The sequence below is a fragment of the Vulpes vulpes genome, chromosome 2 (genome assembly GCF_048418805.1).
Source record: "Vulpes vulpes isolate BD-2025 chromosome 2, VulVul3, whole genome shotgun sequence".
Taxonomy (NCBI): Eukaryota; Metazoa; Chordata; class Mammalia; order Carnivora; family Canidae; genus Vulpes; species Vulpes vulpes.
In genome coordinates this window covers 45,934,464-45,950,330 of record NC_132781.1, presented here as the reverse complement: position 1 = coordinate 45,950,330, position 15,867 = coordinate 45,934,464, and the positions used below count along the sequence as shown (strand labels likewise).

General features: G+C 61.6%; 2 protein-coding genes across 6 annotated transcripts in view; one reads left to right on the top strand and one right to left on the bottom strand.

Moving 5' to 3' along the window:
- SMG6 (SMG6 nonsense mediated mRNA decay factor) overlaps nt 1-6,709 on the top strand; it is a 239,644-nt gene extending 232,935 nt beyond the window's left edge. For all 4 annotated transcript variants that reach the window (XM_026016159.2, XM_026016160.2, XM_072741189.1 and 1 more), the window contains 3 exons: nt 993-1,204; nt 1,516-1,597; nt 4,944-6,709. In XM_026016159.2, coding sequence (XP_025871944.1) covers nt 993-1,204; nt 1,516-1,597; nt 4,944-5,074 — 425 coding nt within the window. In that variant the 3' untranslated portion in view covers nt 5,075-6,709. The remainder of the gene's footprint in view (nt 1-992; nt 1,205-1,515; nt 1,598-4,943) is intronic.
- A 144-nt stretch (nt 6,710-6,853) lies between these two features.
- HIC1 (HIC ZBTB transcriptional repressor 1) lies at nt 6,854-11,647 on the bottom strand. 2 transcript variants are annotated; one of them, XM_026016256.2, is made up of 2 exons: nt 11,321-11,647; nt 6,854-9,861 (listed from the first exon to the last, which is right to left on the bottom strand). In XM_026016256.2, the coding sequence occupies exon 2, from the start codon at nt 9,839-9,841 to the stop codon at nt 7,700-7,702; it is 2,142 nt and encodes a 713-aa protein (XP_025872041.1). In that variant the 5' UTR covers nt 9,842-9,861; nt 11,321-11,647; the 3' UTR covers nt 6,854-7,699. The 2 variants fall into 2 exon arrangements, with proteins under 2 accessions (XP_025872041.1, XP_025872040.1); XM_026016255.2 differs by lacking the exon at nt 11,321-11,647 and adding an exon at nt 10,203-10,355.
- Nucleotides 11,648-15,867: the final 4,220 nt, after the last annotated feature.

Sequence of the window (15,867 nt, the reverse complement as noted above, 5' to 3'; positions counted from 1 at the left end):
ATGGAATACCAGTTTTTCGTGTTTGATGTTCTGTTTGCTGTACCATACACTCGTCCACCACTACTTCCCAGCCTCAACCATACATTGTGTGGACATGCAGCAGTCTCAGGTTGATGAAAGTCTGGGCTCTGTGTGTGTGTGTATGTGTGTATGTGTATTCCCACAAGGCCCTTTCCAGAAAGTGTCTCCGAATACCCAGACAGTGAGTGCCAGGCTCACCATGGAACAGCATGCTCATGCCGACTCCCTGAGCCATGAATCATTGCACTGAGGAGAGGCCTCAGACCCCAAACTCTCCCGGAGCCCCCAAGGAGTACATATTTCCCACTTGACCTCAGGCTTTTGGCTGGAATTTTGGAAAGAATCTTCACCAGAAAATGAAGCCGTGTCCCAGACACATAGGCAGGCAGACACACACACACACACACACACACACACAAACACACGTGCAATATCAGGAGTAGATGTGCCAAGGGCATGGTTTGAGGGATACCAGGGTCCTTGCAAGTAAGGCTGTGACTAATGCTTCCCATTTGGTGACCTCCCTGCACTATGCCAGGGGATGGAGCAAAGAACTCTGCCCCTTATGAACTGCTGTGGTTGGAAATCCAGATTGATGAGGGGGAGGGCCTCTTGTCCTTTAGTGGCTACCCTTGCCTTTCCTGAGAGACCCTTTCAATTTGATCCTATAACTGAGGAATGTGATTAGAGGGGCCAGGTTTCTTCCTCTGAATACAGCAGCTCCAGAAAATCCCTGTAGGTTCCTTCTAGGAGGAGGGTGGGGCCCAGAGGAGGAGGCATAAAGATAGAGCTCTGTGACAAGTCAGGAACACTTCTTGCCCCCCACCTTTCCCTAGCATCATTGGAAGACTCCTGTGAACAGGATGGAGCCTGTAGTCTGACGGGGGGCTGGCTGGGAAAGTGAGCCTAAAGTGTGAGGACAGAATTGTTGATCGCTGAGGCTGATACGTTGTGGGACTTTGTCTTATCAGTGATCAATGAGCTGGACGGCCTGGCCAAGGGGCAGGAGACAGACCACCGGGCTGGGGGCTATGCCCGTGTAGTGCAGGAAAAGGCCCGGAAGTCCATCGAATTCCTCGAGCGGCGATTTGAGAGTCGGGACACTTGTCTACGGGCCCTGACCAGCCGTGGCAATGAACTTGAATCCATCGCCTTTCGCAGTGAGGACATCACTGGGCAACTGGTAAGACCTGTGGCAGAAAAGGGGGAGCCCATAGCCACCCTCAGAACAGGGTGTCCAGGAGCTCGGACAGCTCAGGCAGCCCAGACAGCTTGGGGGCAGGCAGCTACCATCAAGGCCCCAGAGGGGCAGTTCTTTGTCCCCTAGATCACCCTTGGCACAGTTGGGCCTGGCCAAGCAGGGCCAGAACATGTAGGGGAGGGACTCTGGGATATGATCCTCCCCAAGACCCCAGATGGCACAAGTATACCTGTGCCTCCTCTGAATGGCGCCCCCTCCTGCCCAGTGGCATTTCTTACACTTTCTTCCCCCAGGGTAACAACGATGACTTGATACTCTCCTGTTGCCTCCACTACTGCAAAGACAAGGCTAAGGACTTCATGCCCACCAACAAAGGTACAGTTTTGCCTCTGCCTCAGGATCATCCATACCCTCAGCCTTAGGGAAGGGTCCCTTCACCAATTCTGGCCTGGGAAGGTGGATGCAAGCCTGAGGCCAGCCTTCTGGAAATCCTACCTCTCTGTCACAGCTCCCCCCATCCCAGGTGGACCCTGGGCCAACTAGGGTGACCTAGCCCTGGAAGCCAGGCTCTAGGCAGTGATCTTTCCCACTCAACATGCCTCCATTTCCTTTCTTGGGTCTTCAGTGAGTCCTCTGACAGCAAGAATGTCTATGATTCAATGTAGCTTATTCTGGCCATGGTCTCCTGAACCCAGCCCTCTGCAGCTCTGAGAGGACAGTCCCCACTGGTCCCTAGGGCCCACCTTCCTTTTCCTGGCCACTCTCACCCTCTCAGTTCATCCCTAAATGTTTACCCTCCAGCAGGCCAGTAGTGGAGGTACTTCCCCAGCCAGTAGTGGGCCTTTTCTTCCTGTCTCTGTGTCATGTGCTGTGGCACTTAGGGGGCGGGCGACAGATTGAAGACTGAGCCCTCAGCCCAATTTTCAAGGGCTCCTTGGTGACCAGTAGACCTGTCTTTGGGCCAAAGGTGCACTCTGGGACTCTTTAGGTATTTTAGCACCTCATCCTCAATCCAGAACGCTTTCCTGCACAGCCCTTCAGAATCAGCAGGGCTTGGGTATTTTCTGCTCCTGGCTCCCAAGACTCTGACATTTCTTCCTAGGACATCCTTGCTCTGTGTTATCTGCGGACTTGGGTATTCTTACTGCTAGGTTTCTAACTATGTATAGGGAACTACATCTTGTCATTTTCTTTTGGTGGTTGTTGCCCATCTCACTTCCCTGCTCAGTTTGCTAGCCCTGGCTTCCAAGCCGGTAGGGAGATTGTCTTCTCTTCTGCTGCCCCTGCCACCTGTGTCCATGTAGCCCCTCACTCCTGCCTGGCTTTCTGCATCAGGGGCTCATAATGAGCCCACAGCGCTGTTCTTCAGGGGAGTCCTGCCACGATGCTTGCATGTTCTGTCCCTTGGGGCCAGACCTGGAGCAGTGAAGTGGTAGAAAGGGGTCCAACAGAGGAGCTTGGGCTCTGCTCCCAGGCATCTTCTTAGAGGGGCACCTTCTGAGAGAGAGGTAGGCAACCTTGCAGAAGGCCTTGTTGAGAAGTATGGTTCCAATACTGCCACGGCCCCACCCAGCCTCAGAACTGTTTCTTTCTTAGCTGAGACACATTTTGGCTTTGGCCTTACTAGTCTCTCCACCCCCACTTCACCCCAAACAGCCTGCAGGAACCCATTGCCATCCTGGGGACCGCCCCTATCAGAATTACATCAGCAATGGCTAGTGTAATCAAACCCCATTTGTCAGTGTGAATTCTTAGCAGATTAACTTGTCAGATTCACAGAGAAACCGTCACTAAATGTTTATGTGTAAACGATGTTGAATTTTAAAATCATGTGGATTATGGCGGATGGGGCCTGACAAGATGACAGTCTCTGGTTTCTAACAAAGTGAAGTTACCAGTGTCAAAACAGAGGATGTTTATTGTTAAAAATGTCTGAAAGTATCCACAGAAACCCCTGCAGACCCCTGCCAGCAATGCTGGGCCTTAGTCGTCTATCCTAAGGCCTGGGACTCTCTTGGTCTAAGCCCCAGGACAGGAGCTGTGGGGCTACCTCGAGCAGCCAGCTGGGAACCCCAGAAAGCACAGCCAGCACACCCACGCCTGAAGGGCCAGGCCCAGGCAGCAGAGCCATCTAAGAGCATCATCTCTGCTCATGTGGCCTTTCCTCTCCCTGTCTGCCCACCGCAGCCCTCACCTCCCACCCATTCTCCTTCCGCCAGTCCCCTTCTCCCACCAGTGTCAGCCTCATGAGCCTCTCCCTCCCTCTTCCCCCAAACTCCTCCCAGGCTGACAGCCAGTTCTCAGCCTCCCCGCCTGGAGCTGGCAAGCCTGAAACTGCTCAGGTCCAGACCTGGACACTTGCAACTGCCCAGCCCCGCCAGCACCGCCCCCCCCCCCCCCCCCCGCAGTTAGTAAGCCCCGCAGGACATTTCCTGTGCCTCACTGTCTGCCGGACCTCCGTCAGGAAATACCCAGCCTGGGACTAAGGGCTGAGGGGTGGGCCTACCACTGAGCGGCCTGACCTGGGGTGGGGATGTCACTCGTGTGGGTACTTGGCCCTGGCTTAAATTCTCTCCAGTACATTGAAAGGTTAGGGAATTTGGAGAAGAGAGGTAGTGGAAGACATCTTGCTAAGAGGTCATCTGAAAAGAACAAAGGCTGCTTGTGCTGATACAGAAAGGGCTTTAAAATCTATCAAATTTGAATAAAATAGGGGATCCCTGGGTGGCTCAGTGGTTTAGCACCTGCCTTCGGCCCAAGGCATGATCCTGGAGTCCCGAGATCAAGTCCCGGGATTGAGTCCCACATCAGGCTCACTGCATGGAGCCTGCTTCTCCCTCTGCCTGTGTCTCTGCCTCTCTCTCTTTCTGTGTCTCTCATGAATAAATAAATAAAATCTTAAAAAAAAATTTTGAATAAAATAAATATGGCTAGTATGATTGTAATGTTGTTGGGAAAAAAGCTTATGTAACAAGTATATATACTTGCACATGGGCATCAAAAAATCTCAGAGTATGCATAGATCTTAGCCCTGAAGGGAGAGAACCAGGAGGATGACTTTGACTTTTCCTTTCCTTTGTCCTCTTCTGTATTGTTAGAGGTTCTCACCCTTTACCTTTACTTTGATTACTTTCATGTAATAGAGGAAATTGCCTCTAACTCAGCCATCTTGGCACGGCTCTACCAGGGACCCTTGCTTGCCCTCCTCTCCTCAGAGCTACGTTGAACTAACCCTTCTCCTCACATCTGGGGGCCTGGATACACTTTAGATTCCATCTTGAGCTAAAGCAGTAACCTGCTAGTCTTGGAGGGAGAGGATGCGCAAGAAGAGAGGAGTCATTGTGAGCCCAGGACCAGCCATGCAGTCCGAAGGAGCAGAAGGAAAAGGGCTTCATCTGCTCCCACAGTTCAGTGTCCTGGGAGAGGGGTCTGTGGAGGCCAGTGGCATGGGCAGATCTCTGGGCATGAGGCCACTAAGTCCTGGGTTGGAGGCTGGGGTCTGAAGCAGAAGGCCAGCCCTGGCCCTGTGTGGTCCTCCCTAAGCCAGTAGGGGAGGGGTACCCTCGTTGATGGCGTGAGGGAAAGACTTGTAAAAGAGCCAAGAAATAACTGGCCCTGACCCTTCCTGGGCCACATTCCCCCTTGGAGAGAGGAGAGGGAGCCTCTGCCTCTTTCTACCTCCTGCCCTCAGTGAAGTCCTTCTACTCTCTCATGCCTACAGAGGAGCCAATCCGGCTGCTGCGGGAGGTGGTGCTGTTGACAGATGACCGCAACCTGCGTGTGAAGGCACTGACGAGGAATGTGCCTGTGCGGGACATCCCAGCCTTCCTCACGTGGGCCCAGGTGGGCTGAGGGGGCCGCGCTGGGGACCCCCCCATGGAACCATTCCTGAGAGGCCACCAGGCGCCCAGTGTAGCACCGAAGATGCCCACGTGCCTGAGCCACCAATCCACCCAGACAATAAACCATCCTCTTCCAACCCACACCGTGGCCATGCTGTGGGGGAGCTGCTCCTCACACAGCCCCTCCTGAGGGTCGGGCGGAAGCTGCTGGGACCCTCCTGGGCTGCCAAGATTTAGCAGAGAGGTGGCTGGCTGCAGTGACAGCAGGTGGGTGAGCCAGACAGGCCGCCCATGATTTCAGCCTTTCTCCCTCCCCCTGTCTAGTTCAGGGGCTTGCAGAAGGCCTCCTCAGCCCAGGGACTCAGCCACTCTCTCAGCTGGAGATAGAGCAAGGGATTGCATTTCCATCAGGTGCAGGTGAAACGATGGGTCCTTTTAATCTTCACAACCTCTGTCCTCAATGTGTCCCAAGAGGCTTTGGTCATGCCATGAAGAGAGTGCCCAGGGTGTGTCTTCTCTGGACACCATGTCCCCAACAGCAGCCCTAGGCCCCACCTTTTCTACCCCCTACCCAAACACACATCCATCACTGCTCTTCTTCCTGTCCTTGTCATTTTGGGTCCATTACACTTTGCCACTCATTCTCCCTTGGATGGTCATGGGTCTAGAGGGAAGGGACATCTGGTCTCAGGCTCATGCTTCCTGGGTGGCCTTTGCCTGCTCCTCTCCCTCATTGGCCTTCCTTTTGCTCTAGTTCCCATTTCACAAAATTTCTTCAGACTCTTCTCAGTCCCCCCCACCTCCTCTCAGCTCCCTCCCTCCCTCCCTCCCTCCTGAATCATCCCCTTATCCTCATTCCTTTTCCTGTTGACCCCTCTTACCTCCCTCACATTCTTCACCTCAGGTCCTTGCCATGGGGGTTCCCACTCTGACTCTTTCTCCTCTGGTACCTCTTCCTCCTCTGTGGCAGGAACCTAATAAAGCTTTCCTGCCTTGGCCTTCTTTCTCAGGCCCCTGTGCTCTGAGAAACTTCCAGGTCCTGCAGCCCAGTCTGAGGTAGGGCGGCCAGTGCATGAGAGGGGCATTGCCTATCCTGGAGTGTACACCATTTTTAGCTTTGACCTGGAAGAAAGAATTTGACAGGGGACCTTTTGGCCTTTGAGGTTTTGGTTACCTCTTTAGCTGGCACCTGTGTCCCAAGACTCATTCACGGGGCTTCCTACTGGAAATGGGTTCTCCCAACCCTGGGGCAGGGATGAAAGGAACTTGGAGGAAGACAAGACTTTGAGGAGGATCCAAGAGTAAATTTTGATGGGATCAGAGAGGGCATCCCTCTGAGCTCCCTGTCTGGACTGTACAGCCTTACCAGAGGATGGGAGCAAAGCTGTACCTACCTCCCTGAGGCCTGAGACTATACCAGGAGGAGGAGGTACTGTGCAGGAGAGCCACCAGTGGTTTAGAGTTATGAAGTCCCCCAGGGCCTCAGAAGACTGGCTCTTTGGGGTACAGGGTCCCGGATTCTCCTGTGAGATCCTCTCCCCCTGGATGAAGGCCAATGACTAGGTGGGTGGGAGACCCAGCTCTCTTTTCTGTCCCATTTGCAGCACTGGTTTTGTTTTCCTTAATAAATTTTTAGTTATGAACATGCCTGGCCTCTTGCCCATCTGTCTCTGGGACTGGGGAGGGAAGAAGGTCCCAAGCCTCTCTGCACCTGTATGAGGGTGCACATCGGGCCCCTCCACCCACCCAGGTCCTTATGCAGGGCAGAAGAGAGCAGCAGGGTCCAGGGTCCTTGGTTACTGCTTTATTGCTGTTTGGTTCGAGTATAGAAAATGGAAGCGGCTCTGGAAGAGCCTGTGTACAAGGTAGGAAATATACAAACGGGGAGGAGGGAGCTAAAGAGACCACATTCCAGCCCAGCCCAGCCTGGGCTCCGGGTAGGGGGGCCGCCCCGGGGCGCATGCAATAAATATGGTCCGGGGCCCCAGGGAAAGGAGGGATGGGGAGGACACTGCGGGAGTGGGAGACCGGTAGGCCAGGGCTGTCTCAGCCCTCTGACTCCAGAGGGAGGGAAGGGTTGGCCCTGGGGCTAGTGCCACTTGTGCAAAATGAGGAACTTCACATTATCAGTCCCGGGGCGGGCGGGAGCAGGGGGTGGGGGGCCCTCCGGCCGGCTCAGTCCCCTCCCCGCTCCCTAACTCTGCCCGACGCTCCGACCCCAGCGGGGAGATTCACAGTGAGAATGGGTGTGGTCGCAAGGGCCGGAGGTAGGGCCGGGAGCGCCCCAACAGTGACACCCCTCCCTCCAAGAGCAGCACGGAGCCGGGGGAGGGGGCCGACGAACCACAGGAAGAGGCGGAGAAGGGCGGGGGTCTCCTTTGGTCAAAGCTGATATCAAAAATATAAATCTCCCTTCCCCCATCCCACCCCCGTCCCGGGGTTTCACCCCCACCCCCACCCCCGGGCTAAGGCACAAAGCAGTGAGGCCAGGTGGGGCCGCCGCCACTGCGGCGATGCTGCCGCTGCTACTACAGTTGTCCGGGCGCGGGGCGCCTGCTCGCGCTGCCACCGCCGTTCCCCTGGGGCGCGGGCCGGGGCCACGCGGCGGCGACGAGGCGGGCCGGCAGGAGGCGCTCTAGGTGGGGGAAAAACGGTCGATGGTCCGGCCGTCGGGTCCCGCGGCCAGGTGCGCTCCCTGGCTCAGCACCTCGGCCGCCTTGTCCGGGCTGAGGCCCAGCTCCGCGGTGAACTTGGCCAGCGGGTAGAGGCTCTCGAGCGCCACCTTGGGGTCGTGCAGGAAGTGCGTGGTCTGCGCCAGCAGCTCGGCCGCGGCTGCCTTGTCCTGCTGCTTCAGGCTCAGCTGTTCTGCCGTGAGTCGGGCCACAGCAAAGACGCCCTCGGGGAAGTCGAGCTTGCCCTTGCCGTCGGGGCCGGGGACGCCGGGTAGCCCCCCCAGCCCCGCCAGAGCCCCAGCTGCGCCTGCCGCGCCACCCACGGCGTGCATCTTCATGTGGCTGATGAGGTTGCGTTGCTGCGCGAACTTGCCGCCGCACACCTGGCACTCGTAGGGCTTCTCGCCCGAGTGTATGCGCATGTGCTCGGTGAGGCGGTACTGGCGCGTGAAGCGCATGCCGCACGCGTCGCACGCGAAGGGCTTGAGACCCAGGTGGCTGCGCATGTGGCGCGTCATGGTTCCGCGCTGCGTGAACTTCTTCCCGCAGATGGTGCACGGATAGGGCCGGGTCAGCCAGTGCGTCTTCTCGTGCTGCCGCAGCGTGGCCGGGTCCTTGTAGCTCTTGTCGCACGACGCGCAGCGGTACGGCCGCAGCAGCTCGCCCAGGCCGCCCGGAGCCCCAGCGACCTTGTCCCCACTGCCTCCAAAAGGGGGCCCCAAGCCGGCGGCCCCCGCGGCTACCTCGGCCGCCTCGGCCCTGCCATACAGCGCCTCCTCCTCCTCCACGTGAGCTTCCACGTGTGCATTCAGCTGCTCCGAGCTGGGGAAGCCCTTGCCGCACGGGATGCACACATACAGGTTGTCGCCGAAGCTCTCGGGCTCGCCGTAAGCCAGGTGCGGGCACGGGTAGCCCTCGAGGTGGCCGCCTGGAGGGCTGGGGTCCTCGCTGCTGCCTGTCTCCTCGCTGCTGCTCTTGTAGTCGTCGCCGTCGCCGCCCGCGCCTGGCCCGTCCAGGCTGCCCTGGTAGCGCGGCGGCGCCAGGCCCAGCGGGGGTACCCCGGGCGAGGCGGCTGGGTCCCCGCCGCGCTCCTCGCAGCGCTCGCTGGGGGAGCCGCGCTCCCGGCCCAGCTCGTCGCCGTAACTGCCCAGGCCTGGCTCGTGCTTCATCCAGCGGTAGAGGAGGCTGGGCCCGTCGGGGCGGCCCGGGGGCTCGGGTCCCGGGCTGCCGCCGCCGCCGCGGAACGGGTCCGGCGGCGGCACGGCCTCCTCCAGCTTCTGGAAGGGCAGCGGCGGCAGCGGCGGCAGGGCGAGCTGTGGCTCCTTGTAGGCGGCGGGGCCGGCACTGGGAGGGCTGTCTGGGCGTGAGGGCAGGTCGCGCTCGCCCGGCGGCCGCTCAGGAGGCGCGGAGCCCGGCGGGCTCTTCTTGGACAGGTCCAGGCCGCAGAGCGGGGAGCAGCGGCGCTCCGGGGCGCAGAGTGCGGAGGCCGGGCCGGGGCCCGAGGCGTACAGCTCCGCGCAGTGAGTGTTCACGGCGGCCTCGGGGCCCGAAGACGGCTCGCCCGAGGGCGGCGGCGGAGGCCCAGCCGGGGACGAGTAGCAAGCCTGGATGACGGGCGTGGCGGCCCGAAGGCCCCGGCCCGGCCTCCCGTAGGGTGCGTAGCCGCCGCCGCCGCCGCCGCCGCCCCGCAGGTGGCAGTACTTGCCGTGGCGCTTGAGGCGCTTCTTACACAGCGCCACGAGGTCGGGGATCTGCAGGTAGCTGGCGGCGGCCAGCACGGCGCCCAGGCTCGGCTCGGCCCCCGGGGCCACGGCCGCCGCCGCCGCCGCCTCTGCGCCATCGGCCAGGCGGCCGGTGTAGATGAAGTCCAGCACCAGGCGGAACACCGCCGGGCTCACCATGTCATGGTCCAGGTTGAGCAGGTTGTCATGCACCACCAAGGACTTGAGGTAGGCGCTGCTGGCCGCCAGCACGTTCTTGTGCGCGCGGAAGAGGGCGTTCTGCACCACGATGATCACGTCGCACAAGAACCCCTTGGTGCGCTGGTTGTTGAGCTGCAGCAGCAGCTGCCTCGAGTGGCCCGGCGCCTCCATCGTGTCCAGCATCGTCTGCCCAGCACACTCTCCTGCAGGGACACACGGCAGCCGGGTCAGAGCCTCACCCGAGCCAGCCCTCGCTGCCAGTATCCAACCCGGCGCTTCTCCCCCCAACTTCCCCTTCTTCCCCTCAGCTCGGCTGGGGCATCGCGCCCCGCGGCCTAGGCGCTGGCAGAGGGGTCGGCGGCCTCCTGGTGTGGAAGCCTGGGCCGGTGGCCTGCCCCAGAAGGCATAGGCGAGAGGCTGGTGGAGAGGAGGCCAGGCTGGCCCGCTGGCCCAGGCCCGGCTGGCACCGGGCACACAGGCTGGGGTCTGGGGACTTCCGAGGAGAACACTGTTTGGGGGAAGTGACCCCTTCGGAGACAGTTACCGGATTTGAGGAAAATGTCCGCTTCAGGAAAAGTCATTCAGGGCTGAGAAGTCTGCCCAACTGGGATACAAGGGAGCCGAGTAAAAAGCGCCTCCCGCCTCGGGAGAAGTTGCCCCAGCTGGGGGAAGTGACCCAGTGGAGGGGTGCGCGGTGCCCGCCGTGGCGCCGCCCTGCCCGGGGGCTGTCAGGCCTTCAGTTGGGGCCCGGGCGCGGCCGCGGCGCGGGGAGCGGAGGCAGAGGCTGCGGTGGCGGCAGAACACGAAGGCCGGCCCCGGCGCGGGGAGGGCGTTATATCGGGGCAGGAGGCTGAGGCAGGAAGCAGGTGGGGGGGAGGGGGGAGCCACGCAGCTCCCAGGGGAGGGAGGGGGCAGCGCCCCGGGCGGGCACGGCGCACAGCCGGCTGCGGCCCTGACCCTGGCCTGCGCCCCACCCGCGTCCTGGCCCCGGCCTCGGCCTCAGCTCTGCACCCGCGGGCCCCGGCGCCTCCCTCCCCAGCTCCCTTCGGCCCCTTCTCCACGGGAACTCCGCCGCCCCAAACTTGGGGAAAAGTTTCCCAACTTCAGACAGGCCGGGAGAAGCGGGCCAGCCCCAGTCCCTCGACTCCCAGCTTTTCCCCTCGGCTCCCAATTTCGGCAGCCAGGCGGCCCTGGGGCCTGAGCGGAGCCCGGCGCTCCCCTGCCCGCTCGTTCGCCGGCCCACCCTGCTCCCCTCCTGGCCCGCAGGGCCTCGCGGCCCGTTACCTGCGGCCGCAACCCGACCCGGCTTCCCTGCCCGTGGCGGTGGCAGCTCCCAGCCGGCGCCCCACCCGCCCCGCTGCCAGGCGCCGAGCTGTGCCAGGGCAGCGCCCCTGCCAGCCCCGCCCGCCAGCTCCCCTTCCCTTCCCTTCGCCTCTCCGGCCCATGTGCGGGCAGAGTCGGGCCCGGGCCGCTGACCCCGCCGTGAACTCGGCGCGGAGCAGCGGCCCGGCGGTCCCGAGTCCTCTAGGGGCGACACCCGGAGTCCTGGACGCCAGCCGCGTTGGGGCGCCCAGGCCGAAGGATGCGCCCGAGGCGGCCAGCGCGTAAGGACCGGGCCGTCCGGATCCCCTGTCCCTCCTGGTCCCGAGGTTGAGGACCCACCTGGGGGGCATGTCGGAAGCCCCGGGCCCGGCTGCCGGCGGATCCAGGGGGGACGTGGCTGTGCTGCCCTCCGCCCGCCGGGGCCCCGGTCGGTCTGTCCTGCTGGTCCGTCCTCCCCGCGTCCTGGTCGCGTCTCAGCCCCGCCGCGCTTTCCGCACACTCTTATCTGGAGCGGCCCGGGCCGGCGCGCGCTGCTGCAGCTATGGCGCCACCTCGCGGCCGTGCGGGGCTTTACGCGACACAGCCGCGACCTCCCTACCGCGCACCTGGGTTGGGCTGGAGGCTCACAGATGTGGAGCCCCGGACCCGGGAGAGGCCTGTATCCGCAGGCTCACTCTCCCAGAGGTGCCCCCGTGAGGACCCAGTGTGCCCCGGAACCTCGAGCGCCACAAACTCTGGGGTTTTGAGCTAAACTTTCCCATGTACCTATTTCTAGATTCTCACATTGCCTCGGTGTGAAGTCCTGCCCGCAAGGAGGGGACTCTGGTGGCAAGTAGATGAGGGGAGGGAGGTTACAGAAGTCCTAAGAAGAAAGTGGACAAGATCTCGGGAAGCGCCTCCTTAGACATTCCTGGCTGGGACTGTCCGTTTATACCCGCCGCACCCCCAACACGCCCACCTTCATTCAGCCACACGGGTTCAGGTATGCACAGAATAAACCCATTCGCACCCAGACCTCTGCGGGCACTGACACCTGCGGGCGCGCATGTTGGCGCCCACCCCTCCCCTTCCCCCCCCCCCCCCCCCCCCCCCGGCTCTCTGGGATAGTCCAGAGGCTCTCACGTAGGGCCTTCCATGAGCCTGGGCAGGGCTGTTACCCAAACAGCTTGCCCTGAACTTTGGAGGTCTATGGAGGGAACTCCGGATATTCGACTGGGAAAGGCTGGACAGCGCCTCCTGGGGATCCCGCAGAAGCGCCCCCCCCCCAGTCCCCAGGTTCCCCGCGTGAGCCATTTTGAGGGACCTGCTTGCGCTACCTCGTCTCCAACCCCCTGACCCGAAACGTGACCGCAGGGACTGCAGCCCAGGATCCCCTGGCAAGGTTCTGCCTCCCACGTGAAGGCCCGGCCCTGGCAGGTGACGCCCTCTGGGAGGGAGGGGACCCCGCTCTGGCGCGTGGGCACGCGCACCGCTACTCCGGAAGCGGCCCCGCCTGCCCCCCCCCCCCCCGCGCTGCATCGGGCCTGCAGTGAGTGCCGGGTCTCCGCGGCCCACGCAGCGCCTCCTCCCCGCACCTCCTGACCCCGGCCCACACGTCGGGGGGTGGGAGCGGGTCCCCGAGAACGCTTGCGGCTTCTGATTGGCTGCGCCTTCCTCAGCCGCCGCGCGCGAGAAGCTGGGGCGCAGCGTTACCATGGTAACCGCTGAGGTTCGCGCAGATCCCGTCTCTCTCAGGCCTTGGCGAGCTTAGCAACGGCGCGGGCTGCGGGGCTGGTGGGTGCGGTGCGCGCCGCCCCTCGCGCCATCCTCCACCCCTGCGCCCCCGCCAGAGGTAGTAGCTGAGTCACTCATTGAGGGGCCGCCTGCGCAGCTGCTCGCGGTCCCTGACGGACAGTAAGGTCTCCGGCGCCCCCCAGAGGCTCTCTCTTTCCTCCGCTAACGTCTTCATGGCCTTGGGGGCCTTGTGGTGGTTGTCGGTTCCCGCTGGTTCTCCTGACTCCCACCACGTCCCGACCCTGTCCTCACCCTGTTTCTACTCTGTGTTCTGGATTCATTTTATTCCAGCCCTCTCCATCTACCCATGGTCTCCTCACTAGGGTTGCAGGGAGATTCCAAGAAGCTTCCGGTGGGTCATCTTGGCCGCGGAGTGGATGTGATGTGCGCTGAAGGGGAAAAAGGTGTATGGAGTGCTAGAGAAAGGCGGGAAGGCGCCTCGGAGGAAGTGCTCTTAGGACTGGGCTTTGATGGATGAATAGGAGTTCTTCCCCTAGATAGAAGGCAGTCCTGGAGAAGAGGACCACAGGGACAAAGGCTGGAGGCAAAAGAAAAAAAAGTTGGTGGGCGGACTCCAGGAGGTTAGATTCCAGATGTTGTGCAGGACCTCTCCGACTTCGTTTCTGCTGTAATCTTTTATCCTTTTGAAAGGACCAGATCCTAGCCCCACAAGGAGCCCCTCAGCCCAGTTTCACCTTTGTGCAGTGTCCCCTGTGCCCACTGTCTTTGTTTTTCCTCAACACTCTCCCCAGATCCCCACTCCCTGAATTAACTCATTGACCCTATTTCTACCATCAGACTGTCTGTCTGTCAGACTGTCTGATATATATATATATATCAGTATGGGAGGGTCTCTCAGACCTGTGAACCCCTCCTCCTGCCCGCTGCCTTCCTGTGGACTTCACACTTCTTCAGCCTGTGATCTTTTCCTCCCTCCCTTGCAACCACCCACCCTACTAAGGTGGCCCTGCTCCCCCCCCCCACCACATACACACACAATCCATCTTCTTTCTCTGAACACATTCACGCTCCTCCATTTAGAACTTTCCTCAATTGATGGAGCCACACTCAAGTCTTTTTCCTGCTCTTGTTCAGGGAAATTCTGCACCATATGGCTCAGGGTCTTCCTGTCAATTCATACCTCCAGAAACTCTAACTCCTTCAGGAAGTGGTCTTGCCTCTCCACCCTCTGGAGATCCCTCGCTATCAAGCTGCTGAGCCCTTGGTCTTCCTCACTCATTAGCACCCTACCCTCATAGGAGCTCTGCCAGTGCCCACAAATGGGTCCTGAACGCAGTCTGCTTGGTGCCAGGCTCTGAAACTGGCACTGCCAGCCTGTCCTCCTCCCCTCTCTTTGTGGAGGCTTCCTCTTCCACTCACCCCCTTCTCCTGCCACCTTTCCCCCAACTACCCCAGAGAGGAACCCCTTGCTCATGGCCAGAGAGGGCAAGCCACCCTTCTCAACTTTTCCGGGGTCTCCAGCTCCTGACTGGGACCTAGACCTCCCCTATTTCTTCTCCTACCCAGACTCCTGAGAGCCCTGGGCGCCCCTACTGTTCTTCCCCTATGTCCCTGACGCCAGAGCTCTAGATGCTGCTTTGGGTGGCTCAGCAGGTCCACCCCAGGGTGACGACACTGAACGTGGCCATGCGGGGTGTAACGCCACCGAAGGTTATCTTGTGACGTCACAGCCGTCGGGTCCAGGAACTGAGAAGTGGGAGTGAGGGGCTACTGGGCGAGCCCCTCGGAAGGCCGGGGGAGAGTGGGATTGCACCCCCGTGTCCCAGAGTCAGGAAAGGTGTAACCGGCCATCCGCCCTCCCCGCTCTAGGCTCCCGCCGGCCCCCAGCCTGCAGTTCCGGAAAGTTAACCCTTTGTAGACCGGTACAGGGGCCGGCTCCCCCTCCCCGTTCTTGCTTCCGTGTGCCCTCCTCCCCCTCCCAGCTCCCCGTCGCCTTTGTCCCCTCCCAACCCCCCGCCTCGCCACTATAAATAGCCGCTCTTCCCGTTTCCTAAATTCCCTGCTGACGTCGGCAGCGCGTCAGTGTGTAGGAGCGGCGGCCGCATGAATGAGCCGCCGCACGAGTACTACGCGCGCCTATAAAAGCAGCCGCGCCAGCGGTGCTGCGGGAGGCGAGCGAGAGCGGGCGCGCTGCGGCCCGACAGGTAAGCGGGACTGACGGACCGACGGGCTACAGATGGACCGATGCACGGACACGGATGGGAGGGCCATGAGGAGACCGGCAGACGGCAGGTTGAGGGGCCCCTACGGGTGGGATTGGGAACAGGGTGGGGGACGAAGATCCCCTCGCAGCTGGCGGAGCCGGGCTGGAGGCGTACCCAGAACCCCGTGCTGCACCTGCCCGCGCCCGGATGAAGACGCAGCCACTTCGGAGAAGCAGCGAAAAGAGGACCGACCCCAGGGTCCCTGCGGCATTTCTTAGGGTTCCTGCGCCATCCAAGAAAGTGGGGTTAAGGTGCTGACGCCCCAGAAGACGCGCCCCCACCTCCCCCTCCCCGCAGCGCAGTGACTCAGCCTCGCTACCCCCGGCCGGAGGAGCAGGGCCGCCGGCGAAGGACAGACACCCACCTGCCCGCCGGCCCAGCCGCAGCTCTCTCGGGACCCCCACCCCGCATCCAGCCGGGCTCCCCCTCCCCGTCCCATCCCGTCGGGCTGGTCCCTTTGCGCCCCTGACTTCCCGCTTCTGCGCGAGGAGCTGTCCTCTCAGGACCAGGCGGGGGCGGGGCCTCGGCCGGACTGCCCCGCCTCCCCCACTGAGCTGAGCTGGGGGGACCCCCCCTCCCCGCCGCCGGAAGTGCCTCTCCGCAGGGACATATTTGACGTCACAGGGCTTTGACGTCAAGGGCCGCGTGCCTGTCCGCGAGCGCTAGGGCGGAGAAAGGCGGGAGATGCGGGGGAGGAAGAACAGCAGCGCCCCCAGCTGCGGGCGATGGAGGCACCCCCGCCCGGGCAGCGCGCCGGCACCTTGGCTCTAGACTGCTTACTGCCCGGGCCGCCCTCAGTAACAGTCTCCAGTCACGGCCACCGACGCCTGGCTCCGCCCCAGGACCGCGCCCCCGACCCCTCTGTCCCCCAGGATCCCCGAGCCCCGC